The 17181-nt window shown below is 33.4% G+C and overlaps 1 protein-coding gene across 1 annotated transcript; it reads left to right on the forward strand.

Moving 5' to 3' along the window:
• Window positions 1-13419: 13419 nt before the first annotated feature.
• On the forward strand, window positions 13420-17181 carry LOC111708061 (uncharacterized). Its single transcript, XM_023481312.1, has 4 exons — window positions 13420-13638; window positions 13944-14090; window positions 15131-15245; window positions 15540-17181. The coding sequence occupies exons 1-4, from the start codon at window positions 13420-13422 to the stop codon at window positions 16067-16069; spliced, it is 1011 nt and encodes a 336-aa protein (XP_023337080.1). The 3' UTR covers window positions 16070-17181.

Consider the following 17181-nt stretch of genomic DNA (forward strand, 5'->3'; position numbering starts at 1 on the left):
GATAAGAAAATAAAATCATTTCTTTATTTTTTTGGACTAACATTGAAGGCCCTGTATTAAGGGGGGGGGTGACAAAAAATCACAGAAATGAGGAACATCTTTGAATAAATGACATGGCCAACCCGCCTCGTCAGATCGTGACTTAAAACAAAAAGCAATTTATGTTACAATTTTAAAAATTATTTTCAAAGCTAACCTGCCAAGGCTCTAATCCTGCTCCTCTCGAAGAGCCTGGAGCTGCTGTTCCCTCCGTCGTACTCGAACTCGAAATCCTCGATGGCCTCGCCTCCCTGCCCATTCAAGGGATCCCATCTCACCCCCACACTTATATCCGTGGTCATACTGACCTTGGGTGCAGCAGTACACTGCTAATGATCTGAAATGTAAACAAACATTTAAAAAGATCACCAATCAGTGGTATCAAAAGTTGAAGTAAATACAATTTTTAAAGGCCAACTTAAATGTTCATAATCACAGAAAACAAGCTTAAGTAAATCTTAATTACAAATATAAGCAAACATGTTTTTGAAGTTAAACAATACCGCATTAACAAATAAGAATTAATTAATTAGCGTTGTTCCTAAAAAAATGCTTTTCTTATTACTATTATCGCAAGTTTATGACTCATCAAAATTCTGTTACAAATTGATAAAATAAAAGGCAAATAGTTGCAGGAAAGTCGACGAAAAAAAAAGATAAAAGGAAGAAAAAATGGTTGAGTTTTATTTTACATATTGCACTAGCGTACACGTTGCCGACGTTTCTGAAAACGACCAAAAGAACAACATATGAATAGTTTACATATAAGATATATTCTGAGCGTAAATACATTTATTTTGTGTTCATCTACTCGTATGTTTATCTGTGACTACGTTAATTTCACTCTTCACTTCCGTCCCCTCCACCTTCTCCCACCATTGTTAAACCAGAATATTGAGTAGTTAAGTCTTGTATGATGCAGATTAAATTACAGGAATACTAATCAACTACACATAGATAGATGAGAGCAGGATAGATATATATATTTATGTGCATAATTATGTATCTATGCTCGGCACCAAGGGGATGGGGGACTAGATAGATGAGAGCAGGATAGATTATATATATCTATGCTCGGCACCAGGGGGATGGGGGCCTGAGTTTTTTTTTTTTAAATGTATCCCTGAAGTTTAAAATGTAAAATAAAATAATATTTTTCTATTTTACCAATGTTTGAAAAATCATCTAAAACTCCATTTTAATCTCAACTTCTATCTATAACAATAAAAAAAAACATTTTAAGAAGTTTTAAATTATTGTAAAAATAAACTATCGGTAATTACAAAAACTTTAAGTTCACAGTAGGCGAGGTGGACAATTATATAAATCATTTAATCTATTAATATATTTGTTGGTTTGTATTGAAACGGCTGAACCAATCGAATATCAATTTTTCAGTTGAATTTAAAATAGCTCAAGATAATATGTATGCCCGGACGAAATAAAAATTTGCCCAGCAAGCTTTTCGGTCATCTGATATTTTTGGAAATCCCTGAATGGATTTGTCTGAGAAATTTTATAGTTGTTTGATCTTTAAGATACAAAAAACTGGTGGCTTGGCTTTTGGAAAGCATCAAGGGGCGTTAATATTTAAACATTTAAATGTTTAAATTTAAAGCGGATTCTTTAAATATATGTTTATATATTATATGTTTATATATTATATGTATATATGTTTCTATGAAAGCCTAGACTAGAAACATGAATCACTAGTTGAGGAGGACTGCATAAACTTAACTGGGCTTTAAAACCGGTTACAGGGCTAAATATAGCGCACATAATAAAGTTAAATTATTTTATTAATTTTATCTTTCCGACATTTAAAAATAAAATAAAAATAAGAATAACCTTTTAAAGAAACCTAGTGTTTAACCCATTTTTCCCCGAAAATGGAGGCTTATTCTTACAATTAGCACATTCCAAAATTAGAAACCTTCTATTGAAATCAAAAAGCCATAAAAACATTTTGAAGTGTTTTTACACTGCTATTTGTATACATTTTGTTTTAAATTTAACTATTTTTCAGCAACTTACGATGATGAGGCCATATGTGTTTTAATGCAACTATATTCTTAAACAAACATTAAACCCGTGATCTTCTGATTTATCTTTTATTTCTTTCCGTAGACTTTTCTTCACGTACTTTTACTGCATACATGATACAGTGTAAACTTATCAATGTTTTTTCAATATTTCAACTAAAGTTTTTTATGTGTTTATGTTGTGTTGATTCTCAGGACTCCTAGTAACCGAGTAAGAATTAAAAAAGAAGCAATGGATTTAAAGTTTTTTTTTAACAACATTTGAACTTCAGAACTTATCAAGAAAAACAATTTGTACACAACTTATGAAATATTTTAAAACAAAAATGCATGTATTAATTTAGAAAACACCAGTCACAGAACATCCCTTTCAAAACCACACCTTATTAAATTTACAAGGCAGCAGTACACTGCTAATGATCTGAAATGTAAACAAACATTTAAAAAGATCACCAATCAGTGGTATCAAAAGTTGAAGTAAATACAATTTTTAAATGAAAAGTGATTTTTATTTATAACCTATTTATGGCCGACTTTATTTGCAAAAAAACCTTTGTTTGCCATGGTTAAACGTCGGCTTTATTCGGTCTTTTAATTAGAAATGTAGTTAAATATTAAAAAAATATATATTCTTGGCATTATTAAGTCGACCTCCTTTACAGATGATTTTTTAAAATGCTTGCACTAAGAATTTTTTTTAAATCAATCAGTTTAAACAAATTGTTTGGTTGACTTAAATAAACAATTTTAAAAAATCAGATTGGTCCAGGGTTGGAGTAAATCCAAACTGAAATTCGAATTTACAGACTGAATGAATACGTCATTCATTCCATGCACTTCACACTGGTTGTGACTGCATTATACATTTAAATAATAAAAAAGACCCCCCCGACAACAAATGCAATATTAGTTTAGATGATTTGTAAAACATCATAAAGCTGTGTTTTCAATATTTACTGTTTATCAATTGACAAAACAAACAGAAGAAAATATGGCAAGTAAAAATAACTTGCTAAATAGGGGGGGGGGGGGGCATGTATGTTTTAAGTTATACAAAACTATAATCTGAACTTTTTTTTGAAAATTGCCTTGTTTACGTTAGAATCATTAGAATGTGAAATTTTGAGAAATTAATAAAATTTTACAAATAACAAACGAAAATGTTTAAAATGCTAAGTTCAATTTTTGTAAAATATTTATTAATTAAATTTTAATTTAATCTCATAGAATTTTATTTGATTGGATTCCATGCATAATAGAGATTTTCTGGTGATATGATATACCCTTGACTCTCGAGCTTCATTGTGAACTATGTACAGTGTAAATGCATAATGTTTATTGTTTTTTTCCAGAAACTGCCGGAAATAATAAAAATAAAAAATAATAATAAAAGTTAATGCAAGCTCAATGCTAATCTCAAATCAAGTTACATCAGATGAGTACATAATTCACATTTGTTGTGTATGTTATTTCGTTTTGATTTAAATTTATTTTGGTCTGAGTTCACCCTCTTTAATTTAATAGGTTAATGTTTAAACGATATAATCACCATCAAAATCAATAATATAAAATTAGAAATGTTACAAAAATCCCAGGAAAATAAGAATTAAAAACTTGTTTAAGATTTGTTAATTATCTTCTATTCGCCTTTAATGAAATTATTAAAGAAACTCCTCCCCTCCCCTCCCCCTCCCAAACAAATGTTTTTATACAAACATATGCCTCCATCCCTCTCTTCCATTTTTAAGATAATCGGAGAGCTTTCATAATATAATAAAATAAAGCTTTCCATTTATTTCCATTTATTTAGGGATTTGGTTCTTTTTTTACAACGGAATAAAATTAGGAAGGAATGAGCATGAAAAAAATAATGTCAGGCAGGGGCGCATTCAGGGAGGGGAAGTTAGCCCCCCCCCCAGTGAAATTTACGGATTTCAAGGGGTTTTCAGGCCCCAACGGGTGCTGACCCCCCCCCCCCCGATGAAAAAATTAAGCCCTTCCCCCTGGACAAATTTCTGAATACGGGACATTAAACATATAAATCACTAAAAACAAAAATGAGACACTTTCATAGCTTTATTATCGTAGCATTAAAGGAAATATGATTTTTGGAAAGTAAATAAACTTTAGGTATACTGTATAGGTATCAAAAAGAGAAAATTTCCAATTAATGTACAATTAATGTGTTCCCTTCAGAATCTTTAAAATATTATAAGACACTTTCTGGGCCGAGCGCTGCGGCTAGGATGGGCTAGGGGGCCGAGCGCTGCGGCCACGGGTTAGGTTAGTTAAGACACTTTCTGGGCCGAGCGCTGCGGCTAGGAAATCCTAGGGGGCCGAGCGCTGTGGCCACAGGGTCAATTATATCCATGTCTAACATATAAGATCCATGTACAAAATTGATAGGAAGGGGGGCTGGGGGGCGGGTCCAAAAATCGTTCACTAGGAATATACCCTACAAAATAAGATGCATGTTCAAAATCAATTGAAGGTGTCCATAAACGTAATTTCTAGATCTAGGATTATAAGCCCATTTAACGACCATACTTCCTTTAAATTCTTCTTTTACAATTTTAGCTTTCTTCTTAATTATAATATTTTAAAAAATTGATAAATTCCTTTTATCTTATTTTAATATTTACTCTACATTTTTCTCCCTTTCTTTAAACATCCCTTCTATCTTTTACATTCACTCCTGTAATCCTTCCAACTTATTACTCCTATCTGCAAATCTAGTTCACTAAGTCTGTTTTCACTAAATTCATCTTCGATTTAATCGACCCCTGTCAGCATCAAGAAAAGTTGTCCCACCTCAAAATAAACAATTTTGTTTGTTTGAGAAATATTAAGAAAATGGCTGCCGGCAACAAGCCTAGAACACACGAAAACAATACATCATTAAAGCGGCTTCATTTCTTATATGTTTCATGTCACAGATCACTATTTTATCTAGTCACAAACACCGTTGTTTATAAATAACTTTGTCGCTGTTATGTTAATCCGAGTTAGCTGTCGCATCCATAATATCCGCTGTATGTAGTGTGAAGAGGTGCCACTCCCTTGCTCGAGCCGAAGCAGGACGGGCCTGTACACCATCAGCCAGGTAGTCAGGAGACATTCAAAAATATATTTCACTATAAACCAATCCTCGAAAATTTTCAAAAAATTATCAAAGCTTTGAAATAACGCAAACAAAAATCCGGAATATTTTTAAGGGGATATATTACCCTGTCAAGCCCTGCCCTGCATCTGTGCAGTGAATAAGCGGCTTTCCTTTCATCGATTTCCTTCCTGTGTAAAATTCGACATTTTTCAATTTTCATTTGGAACAACTATAGATTACGAAAATCATCAATATCAATTTTTTATATTACATATACAAATATATATGAATTTTGGTCTAAAAAATTCTCATCAAATATTTTTGTTACGAAATTTACCTTTATAGTATTTCGAAGCAGAATTCAAGCCATTGCAATGGCTAATGGCAATTAGGATAGGGGTACTCAAAGTCGTCTTCGACACTGTAATAAACTCTATTCCTCTCAAGGTTGTAAACAAAGTTAGGTTACTCTCGATGCGCTCCAGCCTCCGTACGGGAAATGTCGTCTCCTAGATTTATTGATAATAACCCAATATGACGTCTCTCTCGCCTCGATAATCAGAGAGAGACGTCACATTATGGTTTTTATCTATCTTTCCCCTCGACATATCCTCTACTCAACTGTTTCCCCCCCCCCCTTGCCCATATCCTATGCTCCATTGCTTCTCATCATTCCCTGGTCGACATATCCTATATACTTGATTGTTTCTCATCCTTCCCCTCCATTGTTTCGATCATCCTTTCCAAACATCCTATACTCCATTGTTTCTCATCCTTCCCCTCCATCCTATACTCCGTTGTTTCTCATCCTTCCCCTCCATCCTACACATCATTGTTTCTCATCCCTCCGTCCTATACTCCATTGTTTCTCATCCTTCCCTCCATCCTATACTCCATTGTTTCTCATCCTTCCCCTCCATACTCCATTGTTTCTCTTCCTTCCCCTCCGTCCTATACTCCATTGTTTCTCTTCCTTCCCTTTTATCTTTTACTCCATGTAAATTGTAGAAGTAAAGACATTTTGCCGGAAGACCTATTGGTATGAACAGTACAGTGATATGGGTTATGGGTAAACGCACTGCCAAAAACCATGCTTTTGATTCAACTGCGAGATGGAAGCTATAATAAAGATCATAGTTGAATTGTACATCCCCCATCCCCCCTCTATTTGAAAAATTTAACTAAGAATTTGACTAGCAAAGGTTTTTTGTAAACTTTCTGAAGAACAATCATAGACATAATGTCTTTTAGATGTGAAAGCTTCCAGAAGAAATTCATGTACGTGTCCTTTGCATATTTCGGAATGTATAAAATAAATAGATAAAAGGGAATGTTTGTAAAATTTTATTTTAAAAATGTTTGCAAAATAAATTTTTGAAAATGATAAAATATACATTTTTGTAAAGCCCTTGACCATGCCGTTTCATATATGACAATTTTTTAAAATTTTTTTTAAATTTTTAATAACCAGGTGTAATTAAGAAAAAGAAAAATGTGCAAATTTCTTTAAAAATTTGCAAAAAATTCTTTACAAAACAAAGAACAGAATGATCTAGTTGAAGGCTCTCGTTCTAGAACGGAATAGAATGATTTAAAAACAAAGTCGGAACGTGCCCAGCCGTAATTGGCACACTCATATATTATTTTTGTCTGTTATCAGGTCCAGCTTTAAATAAGAATAACCAGGAAACAAATAATCACCAATTTGCACCAATATAGTCAAAAAGGCATGAAAAATATTCTGTGATTCATGCCGATTGCTAGACTTGTTGTCGCAAAGGAACAAGATTCTGACGATGAACAGATAGACAAGGTATAATCCACGAATCAAAATCGATAATGCAGAAAACTCTTTATTTCCTAAAAAAAATAACGAAATGAATAATGATAAATAATTATTACAGGGTTTACAAATTTATAATGAAAAGATTCTTACGATCTATTTTCCTATTCGTGAGACTATCTGTCGAAAAGTCCGAAGACGCTTTTTATACATTAAAACTTCTGAAAAGATTGACAATTAAATGTTGATGAAAGTCACTAATTCTTTAAATAGAAATGTTTTTGTTTAACTTTGAAATGGTTCACAATTGGTAAACGTTTTAACTCCGTCATCGGAGAACAAGGAAGAAAGGCGGGCTGAAATTGTTTGGTTTGGACTCTTGACTCCGAGAGGAGCATTTAAGTTGAAGACGATATTACATGAACTGTGGGGGGGGGGGTCTTAATGTTAATGGTTGACAAGACTTTATAAAAACTTTGAAATAAATTTTTTTTATCAGATTTGATCACTGATTCTACTACGGTGAATTTGGCTCTGGTGTTCCAAAAAATTTTGGAATTGTAGATGGAATTCGCCTTGGGTCGCAGAAAGGTTTCTGAAGAATCATTAAAGAATTCTTGGTTGCCGAAGAAATCTTGTGGAATTGTAGAAGGAACTCTGCTGCCCAGAGTAACCATTGTTACAGTAGAGGCATGGATGATTGTTGAAGTAACCAGGAGTTTGGGAGGTTATTAGGAGTAAAAGATGTTCTCTTTAAAAAACCTTCATTACCTCGACTCCATCAGTCTTTAACACTCGACCAACAGAGTAGGTACGAAACAATATCCTTTTCATGTTCAATTAAAACATTAGTTTAGAGGAAAAGGCCTGATTTTGTTTCACAAATACAATCAAATTATTTGATTTATTATGAGGTTTTTTTCAAATTGTAACAAGAGCCTTTTCATGAAAATTGTCATTGAAATTGTATTTAATAATCTAAGACAGATTTGCTTTGGTTGGTAAGGTTCGTTCCTTTAAGTTGCCTGTCATCAGCAATTATTTGCCTTAAATTAAAAAAAATGTCACAAATAAATTCAAATACCAAAGACGACTTTCAAGTCGTCTTGCTATTGTCATGTTTCGTGGGACACCCTGTAGCATTTTGAAAAAAATAAAGATTTGTAAAACAATTATGATTTTCTTAGCCTAGGACACCCGCGGCTACCCATAAGTGTCCACAAAAATTTCAGCACATTCGGTCCAGCCGTTTGGCTGGCCAGAGGGAACATTTATATGAATGTCTTGTTTTTTTCTATAGATAGTTGTTTAAAATTGAAATCTTTTACTGAGTAGATTTTAACATTTTTATATTTTCTCTAATCTCTGGATTTCCAAAAACCTTAAAAGTTGAAAATAAATAAAAGGCCATAACTATTTGGGTCAGGAGGTGCAATAAATGTTTTTTTTTCTTGATTTTATCCCTCAACCTAAATCAACTTGCATCTAAGACAATCTTTTATGAAAGTTTTACTGTCATGGCTTTTTACTGTATTTTGACACTAGATGAGACCATTGGAGTTAAAAACGAGTTTTTATCCATTGCTGCAGACCTGAACATTGCATCGGTTTAATGTACAGGGTGTCTAAAAAACGGGGAATAAGGGTTGACAGACTCGTTTGTAATTGGATTTTCATGATTGAGACCATTTTTAAAAATCTTTTTACAATTTCCGATTCAATAAGCCCAATTTTAGGTAATAACAATTTTATAAGCTCCGAAAGTTTACAACTGGAGTTAGTAAATTTTGTAAAAATAAATATAATTTTCGTTTGCATATAAGGATCTTTGCAGACTTGTTTGAAATCGGATTATCAAGATTGAGACCATTTTTGATGTCTACGTCAAGTTCCGATTCAATGAGCCCAATCTTTAGACTTGTAGATCTAAAAATAACAATTATACTTTAATAAACTGTTACCTAACATTGAATATAAAACGGAGATTTTCTTTTACTTTTTACTTCTCTCTAGTTGGAAACTTTAGAAGCCTATACAATTGTTTTTTTAGATCTACAAGCGTAAAATTGGGCTTATTGCATCGGAAATTGTAAAAAGATTTTAAAAAATGGTCTCAAACTTGAATCCGATTATGCAAACGAGTCTGTAGACCCTTATTCCCCGTTTTTTTAGACATCCTGTATATGTACTTTATTTTTATATTAAAATATATGTAAGTTTAGGCAATTAACATAAAATGCATCATAAAGCATACAGCAAAGAGCTATATACAGTATAAAATATAAGTTTAAAAGTGGTTGCATAGGATGCATGCATAGAATAGACTCATATATAAGAAAATATATACAAGTTTATGTAAAGCTAAATAACAAAAATATATACAAATAGCTTGGGAACTCCGCGCTGCCCAGGTTACAAATAGTTACTCTCGCCGTTTACCCTCACTTGGACTATTTTACTGGGAAACTAAATTTTCGCTATTTAAATCAACCCACTTAACTTAGAATCTCAAAACAAATATAAGAACATTCCCGTGGGTCTCCCAAGTTTCACAATCACAATTTGAGGCCAATCGGTCCAGGGGTTCCTGAGTTCTGATCGGACAAACAAACAAACAGACAAACAGAGATTACAACTTTATATATAGACTAGCTTGGGAACCCAGCCCTGCCCAGGTTCTGATAGTTATAATCACCGTTTACCCGCACTTGAACGATTTTACCGGTAAACTGAATTTTCACTTTTAAAGTCGGATCATTTAACTTGGAATCTCATTACTAAGCTATGCACATTACCCTAGGTCTCTCGAGTTCCCAAAACAAAATTTGAGGCAAAACGGTCCAGGTTTTCCAGAGTTATGATCGGAATAACAAACAAACAAACAAACAAACAATCACCCAAACAGAGATTACAACTTTATATATATGATGATCTTTAAGGTACTAGAACTTTCATCACAGCTCTAATTAAGGGAGAAACTACTTGGCACTTTTTGATTTTGAGAAGAGGGGGCCTGTGGGCGACTATCACTTATGTTTACCATAACTGATATATGCATTTTTTTAAATCTGTGCATTTATTTTTTTTTAGGACCTGTTGTCATCGATGGTCCAGTTATGTCCATTAGTGATACTGATATTTGTAAAGTTTTAATTAAAGATAAACGAGTATTCGAAATAAACAATTAGACATTATTTAGATAAAAGGATTGATTACTTATTCCTCCAAGAAAGAGAGAAAGGTTGTTTTCTAGGATTCGTGGGCGATGATCCACTAATGCTCATTAGAGATACTGATATTTCTATTTTAAAGATAGATTAGTGCGCAGTTTTGGAGATAAAAATAGGACACAATATTCCTTCCTCCTTGTTTTGTAGAAAATGATAGAGGGATTAAAATCTCAGGACTTGGTCACCGATTTCAGGGATTTTTTGGGGAACACAATTTTGAGACTTAGTTTACTGAAATTTTCCGAAAAATGCTCCTGAATTTTCCCTCATGAAATTCTAAAATTTTTTGGAAATACTCTTCGGAAATTTCTGAAAAATCAAACCTCTGATAATTTAATTAAATTTAAAACTGATCATTCAGATATTACAATTAATAAATTCTGGATTTGTTTAGGATCATTACAATGCAGTTAATATTTAAATATTTTTCACAAATTTCAAAGTACATTTTGTGTCGAAACCCTGTTTTTATGACCAGCTCTTGATTTTTTTGTAAATAAAATCGATAATGTAAACAATAAGACAAATTGTCGAATTGAATTAAGATGGGTATCAAAACACTGAAGAATCACTGAGTTCATAAAAATACTTAGAAAAATTAATAAGTTACAGTCAGAACCAGAAAACGGTGAAATAGGAAGACGACATTATAGACATTATAGCAATTATGAAGTGCATTTGATGATGTTTAAAGCAAATCGCTTTACTTAAAAGTTATTAAATTACTTATTAAGGAAAATGGGTCTGTTTACATTGCACAATTGCTATGCCCTATGTTCAATGCACTATTAAAAGTAATAACTTGAGTTTAAAAGTCGATTTCCTATTCCAGAGTTTTCTGGTTATCACGGTATAAACAAAAAAAACCGGGGTTCAAAAGAATATATCAAAATATCAAAAAAATTTGTTTTGATAAAATTAGCAAGAAGAAAAAGCAAAATTTCATCAGATCAGTATTTTCATCCTATTTGTATTTTTGGTGTTTGTTAATTTGATTTTTCTTTTACTTTTACTAAATCTATTACTTAGGGACCCCCGGTATGTACAGGAAAATTGAACCTTGACTTAATTATCTTGCTCTGAGCCCGTATCTTGCCCAAGGGCGTATACAGAAATAATTTTTTGCCCCACCCCCCAGTAGCTCCTAGGGGGGGGGGGGCAAATTTGATCTGAAAATTCAAAACATTTGGCTTCTTGGATATCAAGCATAAGTTATATAAGATACTTTAAAGGTATACACATAAAGTCCAATTTCCTTGCATGTACTATACTTTATCTCTCCTTCAAACAAAACTAGCAGAAAAAAAACACTGTTTCTAAAAGATCGACTTCATCATTTATACTATTAATAATTAGTATTTAAACTAGAAATAGTAAAAGACAAAGGTCCAGAAAATAATTATGACTTGTTAAAGTTTCTGTTTTGAAAAAAGGGAGGTGTACAATTGTAATCTATGTCATAAAGCTCTTCGTCCATTTATATGTTTGCTATGGCTGGCCGAACGGCTGAATCAATTTTTGTTTTAATTCAATTTTTAAAATTCCACGGGCAACGCGCCAGGCACTTCAGCTAGTTTGTAATAAAAAGAAAGATTACAAAACAGCGGTGCAATGAATAAAATAAATTAAATCCAAATAAAAAAACAAAAAATGGTCTTTTACTACCTCCAAACTCAAGCCAAGCCAAACATTATGATGAATGTGCATTCTAAATAGATTTTTCATTCGGACTTCTGTCATGGTAGCTCTGGTCCACTAATACAATCTTCTTAGTGCACTGAATGAACAGCAAACTATTTTTTTTATGTTTTTCACTCTTGAGTTTAAGAATTGGAAAAGTGTAAAAGCTTCGAGTTTTAGTGGGGGGGCGCTTCCCCCTTTGCCCCCCCCTGTATACGCCCTTGATCTTGCCACCTTAACGGGCATATTTAAGACGTACTTTGTATATCTCCGTACACTAAAGTGTTTGTCCGCAAGATGTCGTCCAAGTATAGGTGTCAGCACATAATCTAATTTTACTGTGCTTTCTGTTTATTTTCGCGGAGAGGGGTTGTGTTTCACCGTGAGTAAGTGAAGACGTCATATGTTTGTTAAGAGTACGGATGGCAAGATACTGGCTCTGACTTATTCTTATAATGTTTATAGCAAAATAGTCTACACTTTGTGTACTGCAGAGCCTAACCACTTTTAAATACACGTGTATTTATATGCATATATTTTCTTATTAAAGTCTATGCATCCCGAGCTGGGAACTTTTGAATGTTGGATATCGGGATTAATGCTTAATCGACTCTTTTTCTTAATCTCGAGATTAAATAACGCTTGTTCTCCTCTTGTTATTTATCTTGCAGATTAATTAAGCGGTCGGGATTAAAGATATCTCATTCTAAAGTTTTTAGCTCTGTGCAGCCGTATATATTCTTAATTGTATGTATTTTCTTTTATGAGTCTCTGCCTCTATGCTATACATGTATCCAATGCAGCCGTATATATACTTAATTGTATGAATTTTCGTATATGAGTCTCTGCCTTTATGCTATTCATGCATCCTATGCAGCTGATATATACAATTAATTGTATGTATTTTCTTATATGAGTCTCTGCCTCTATGCTATACATGCATCCTATAGCAGCCGTATAAACTTAGACATATTTTCTAATATGAGTCTGTGTTATGCATGCATTCTCAGAAGCTCTATATATTTTCTTATATGAATCTATGCTATGCATGCATCTTATGGCGCTGCATATAAATTAGTATAAATTTTCTTATACAAGAGTATGCTATGCATGCATCCTATGCCGCCATAACTGAAGTTTCGTATATTTTCTTATATGAGCCTATGCATCTATGATAGATGAGTATGCTAGCATATGCCTTCTAAGCAGCCATAAACAAACTTTCTTTTCTTTTATATTTTCTTATATAAGTCTATGCAATATGCATCCTATGCAGCCTTATATTAAAAGTTTATAAATTCTTATATTAATATTCTCTTCATAAACCTATGAATTCTTCAATCTACATGTATATGCTATTTATATATATGTCTCATAACATAAACAATTGGATATATCATGCTCATAAAACTATGCAACTATTCATCCCTATGAATTTGAAAAAAGATGATATTCTTCCTATGGTCTCATATTAGACCTATAATGTTTTGACAAAAAAAAATCAATAAAAATTCAAAAAAAAATTTTCCTTAGGATTGAACAATGGAGGAATACTGGAACTGCAGAAACTATACAGTAGAGAGTAAGCTTGGTGAATATCCAGGAGTTTTCCTCATTCTGACAATCCTCTTGATCATCAGTAGTTTCCTCTTCTGGGTTCTTCGCTGCTTCTTCAACAGTATTGAAGATCACAGGATGAACATCAACATCTTTCTCAACAAGCGGATAACAGAGTTACTGATATGTCACATCTACATATGGGTAAAGGATTTAAACGTTAAAGCAAAGTTAATGACATTTAATTCAACTGAACAATCCATATACATTTACTTTTTTGATTTTTTTTTCTTTTAAAATGCATTGTAAGAGCCAACGTATACACATTGTTATGAATTGCAGTTTTTTGGTGCTTTTTCAATTCAAATATCAAAATTCATTTTGTTTTTGATTGCCAATAAAATAAACCGGATCAGATTCTGCTTTAAGACAATTAAAATTATCTTCATGAAATTACAGAATTATATGTTATTCTTATTTAAAAGATATTAAAATGATAATAATTTAAGAGCCTAATGATAATGTGGAGCAGTATCCTGGGACCCTTACCTCTAATAGTCTGCAAAACCATCAGATATTCTGCAATTGTGTGTTCTAGCCTCACTGGTGATCTCTTCCTGTGCGTTTCAACATTCAGACTCATCTTGATTTACAAGGTTTTAGTTTTAATATCCTCTAATTATTTATATTTTCAGCCAAAAGCTTTAGTTGGCAGAGGGTGGGGATGCAGAGCTGGCATGAGCACCTCAAAATAACCTTTGGAGTCTCCAGATTCGCACAATTGCCTCCGCAACTCTAACTCCACATCCAGCATTCTTATCTCCAATAATAACATATATTTAGCTTTTACATCCACCATAAAACCTTTTTTTTTTGAAAATCTCAACATGACCAAAAAAACACAAACAATTTGTCTTAAAAAGCCCACTTTAATTGAGACTAAATCTTCTTTTATTTTGTTTTTCTAAATTTCACCAATTCTTAAACTTGTGCGAAACAATTGCAGCTTTATATAGAAAACTGTAAAGATGTGTCTATAATGTCTCTGCAAGATGAACAGTGAATACGGACAAGTTCACTCTGTTTGTATACTGTAATTTTCTTGTTTTACTAAGTACAACCGGTTGCAGTCAAAACATAAACAAACAAAATGTAAACATAGCAGACGAAACTCTTACAGATTACAGCTTTCTCAGTAGGTATCACTATACAAAATCGAAGAATTATTTGAAAAGACGATATCGAATTCGTCACTGAATTCCCATGTTTTTTGGGACACCCTGTATATAAGCACCAATTCACAAAACATAATAGTTTTTGTGAAATATTTAAATTTGTGCTTATTGTGTTTTATTATTTTTTGATCTTGTTGAGATTCATTGAAAAAAAATGTTTTTGGTGGATGTAAACGCTAAATATATGTTATTGGAGACAAGAATGTTGGACGTGGAGTAAGAATTGCGGGGGCTTAGAGACCTTGCCTGAGGCACTGGGATGATTTTGATTAGCTAGGAGGTAGTTCTGTGAATCTAGAGGCTCCAGAGGTTGTTTTCAGAACTCATGATGACTATGCACCTCCCTCGTTGATGGGCGATATGAATTGTAATTGTTAATCTAAAATCATGTAGATGAATTGACATAATATCTTATAGTGAAAAATTATTTTTTCATATTTGATTTCAATTTTATTGTTTAGAATGATTGGATCATGGAGTTTGATCAGGAGAAAATGGCAAGGAACTGCTACTACTGTTCCCTTCCATTGGCAATTCTAACTTATCTTGGATTTCTGGTGGTAGACATCAAACGCGGTAACTAGAAATATTTGTGAACTAAAGTCTGGTCTTGCTTTGTTTTAAAAGCCATCTGGAATTACACTCTTTTTAGTTCTGATCTGACTCAGCATTCAAGTATTTCAGTACTCAGCTTTCTCAACCCTTTAACTTAAATAGCAAAAAATGCTTGAGATATAGGCATCCCTTACTCAATCATTGGTAAAGGTCTGGGATCCACTGATTCTGTCTGTAGCATAACTTGGGTTGATATGTGTCTATATTTCTAGTGAAAGCATTTTGGATTGATAGGATAAGTTGTCTTTTTTTCAGGGACTGTTCATGCATCTGAATCATTTGCAAGTAGATGTCCCCCTACAGAAGAACAGGACTATGTCACACTAGGAAATATCATCATGGGCATCACATACCTTACTGTCTTTATAAGTTCTAACATCATCCTGACATTTATGTTCCGAAATGCAGATGAGAACTTATTTCAGAATTTCCGTGTTAAAACCGTGACAATTGGGATTACCTTTGTTGCAGGTTTTGTTGGTATTGTAGGAATGTTTCAGTTCCTACCAATTTATGATTTTGATGTGAAATCAACCTTTTTTATAATTATTGTGGACCTTGCTGCCTTAGCATTGTACATAATCAAAGAAAATGAGTTCACATACATTTTCATTCTAAACCTTTCTCTATGGAATAGATGCAGAAATCCAAATGGTGTTGGTCCCTTGCCTCTGCCAGCATACCCCTTGCAGGAGCTGAATCCTAGAGCACTAGGACACAATGTTTCTGGTCAGAACTGCAGGATCATTGATCTGGAAGATGATGGAGGAATCTTTGTGGGGTAAACTGTACAGGAGCTAAATCCTAGATCCCCACAGAGCTGAGCCAGACTTCCTGCCAGGACTGCCAGATCATTGATCTAGAGGACAAAGGAGGAATCTTTATGGGCTAAACTGTACAGGAGCTAAATCCTAGATCACCACAGAGCCAGACTTCCTGCCAGGACTGCTAGATCATTGATATAGAGAACAATGGAGGAATCTTTATGGAAGCTTAATCTTAGAGTGCTATAGAGCAAAGCTTCTGGCTGGAAATGCAAGATAATTGTTCTAGATGACAACTTGATAGAGGAATCTTTATGAGGTGAACCATACAGGAGCTAAATCCTAGAGAGCAAGGCTTCTGGTCAGAATTGCTGGATCATTGATCTGGAGGACAAAAGAGGAACCTTTATGGGGTGGACCTTGCAGGAACTGAATCCTTAAGAACTAGGGAGCACAAATTCTTCTTTACATGGCAGATTGATCTAAAGAATCCTTCTGAGAGGCGAACCTTTCGATAGCTAAATACTAGAGCACTAGGAGGTGTTATTATAGAGCAATGCTTCTTGCTGGAAATGCAGGATCAAAGGACGAAGGAATCTATATGAGTTGAATCGTACAAAAGCTGAATCCTAGATCACTGGAGGGCAAGGATTCTGGCCAGGACTTCTGAATTATTGATCTAGAGGATGATGGTTGAATCTTTATTGAGGTCTTAAAGTCCAGCTAAATCCTAGAGAACAAGAGAGCAAAAATTCTTGATAGCATGGCAGGCCGGATCATTGATCTACAATACTTCTAGAACATTCAGGAAAATTCAGGAATTAATCATCATGGGGTCGTACCTCAATAAACTGAAGAATTCTTGAACAATGGAAAACACTAAAGCTAAAAACTATATATAGAACTTGAGAATCATTGATCTAATTGGTTTTTACCTGGATCTTGGATATAATGGTTACAGGCTAGAGGGTAATTTTGTAAATATGTTTTTCTAAAAGCATTAGCTAAATTATATTCTGATTGACGTTGTTGACATAATTTCCATCTATTATCTCTGAATAATAACAAATATAGATTATTCAGGCATTTAGAGCGCTTCGCGCCCATCTTCTATTTCAACTTTCAACTGTGGC

Source organism: Eurytemora carolleeae, unplaced genomic scaffold (assembly GCF_000591075.1).
Source record: "Eurytemora carolleeae unplaced genomic scaffold, Eaff_2.0 scaffold5, whole genome shotgun sequence".
NCBI classification, from domain to species: Eukaryota; Metazoa; Arthropoda; class Copepoda; order Calanoida; family Temoridae; genus Eurytemora; species Eurytemora carolleeae.

Coding starts and splice junctions, on each gene's coding strand:
- LOC111708061 (XM_023481312.1), top strand. CDS start 13,420: ATGGAGGAATACTGGAACTGCAGAAACTATACAGTAGAGAGTAAGCTT. Junction 14,091..15,130: donor GACTCATCTTGATTTACAAG/GTTTTAGTTTTA, acceptor TTTATTGTTTAG/AATGATTGGATCATGGAGTT. Junction 15,246..15,539: donor GGTGGTAGACATCAAACGCG/GTAACTAGAAAT, acceptor TCTTTTTTTCAG/GGACTGTTCATGCATCTGAA.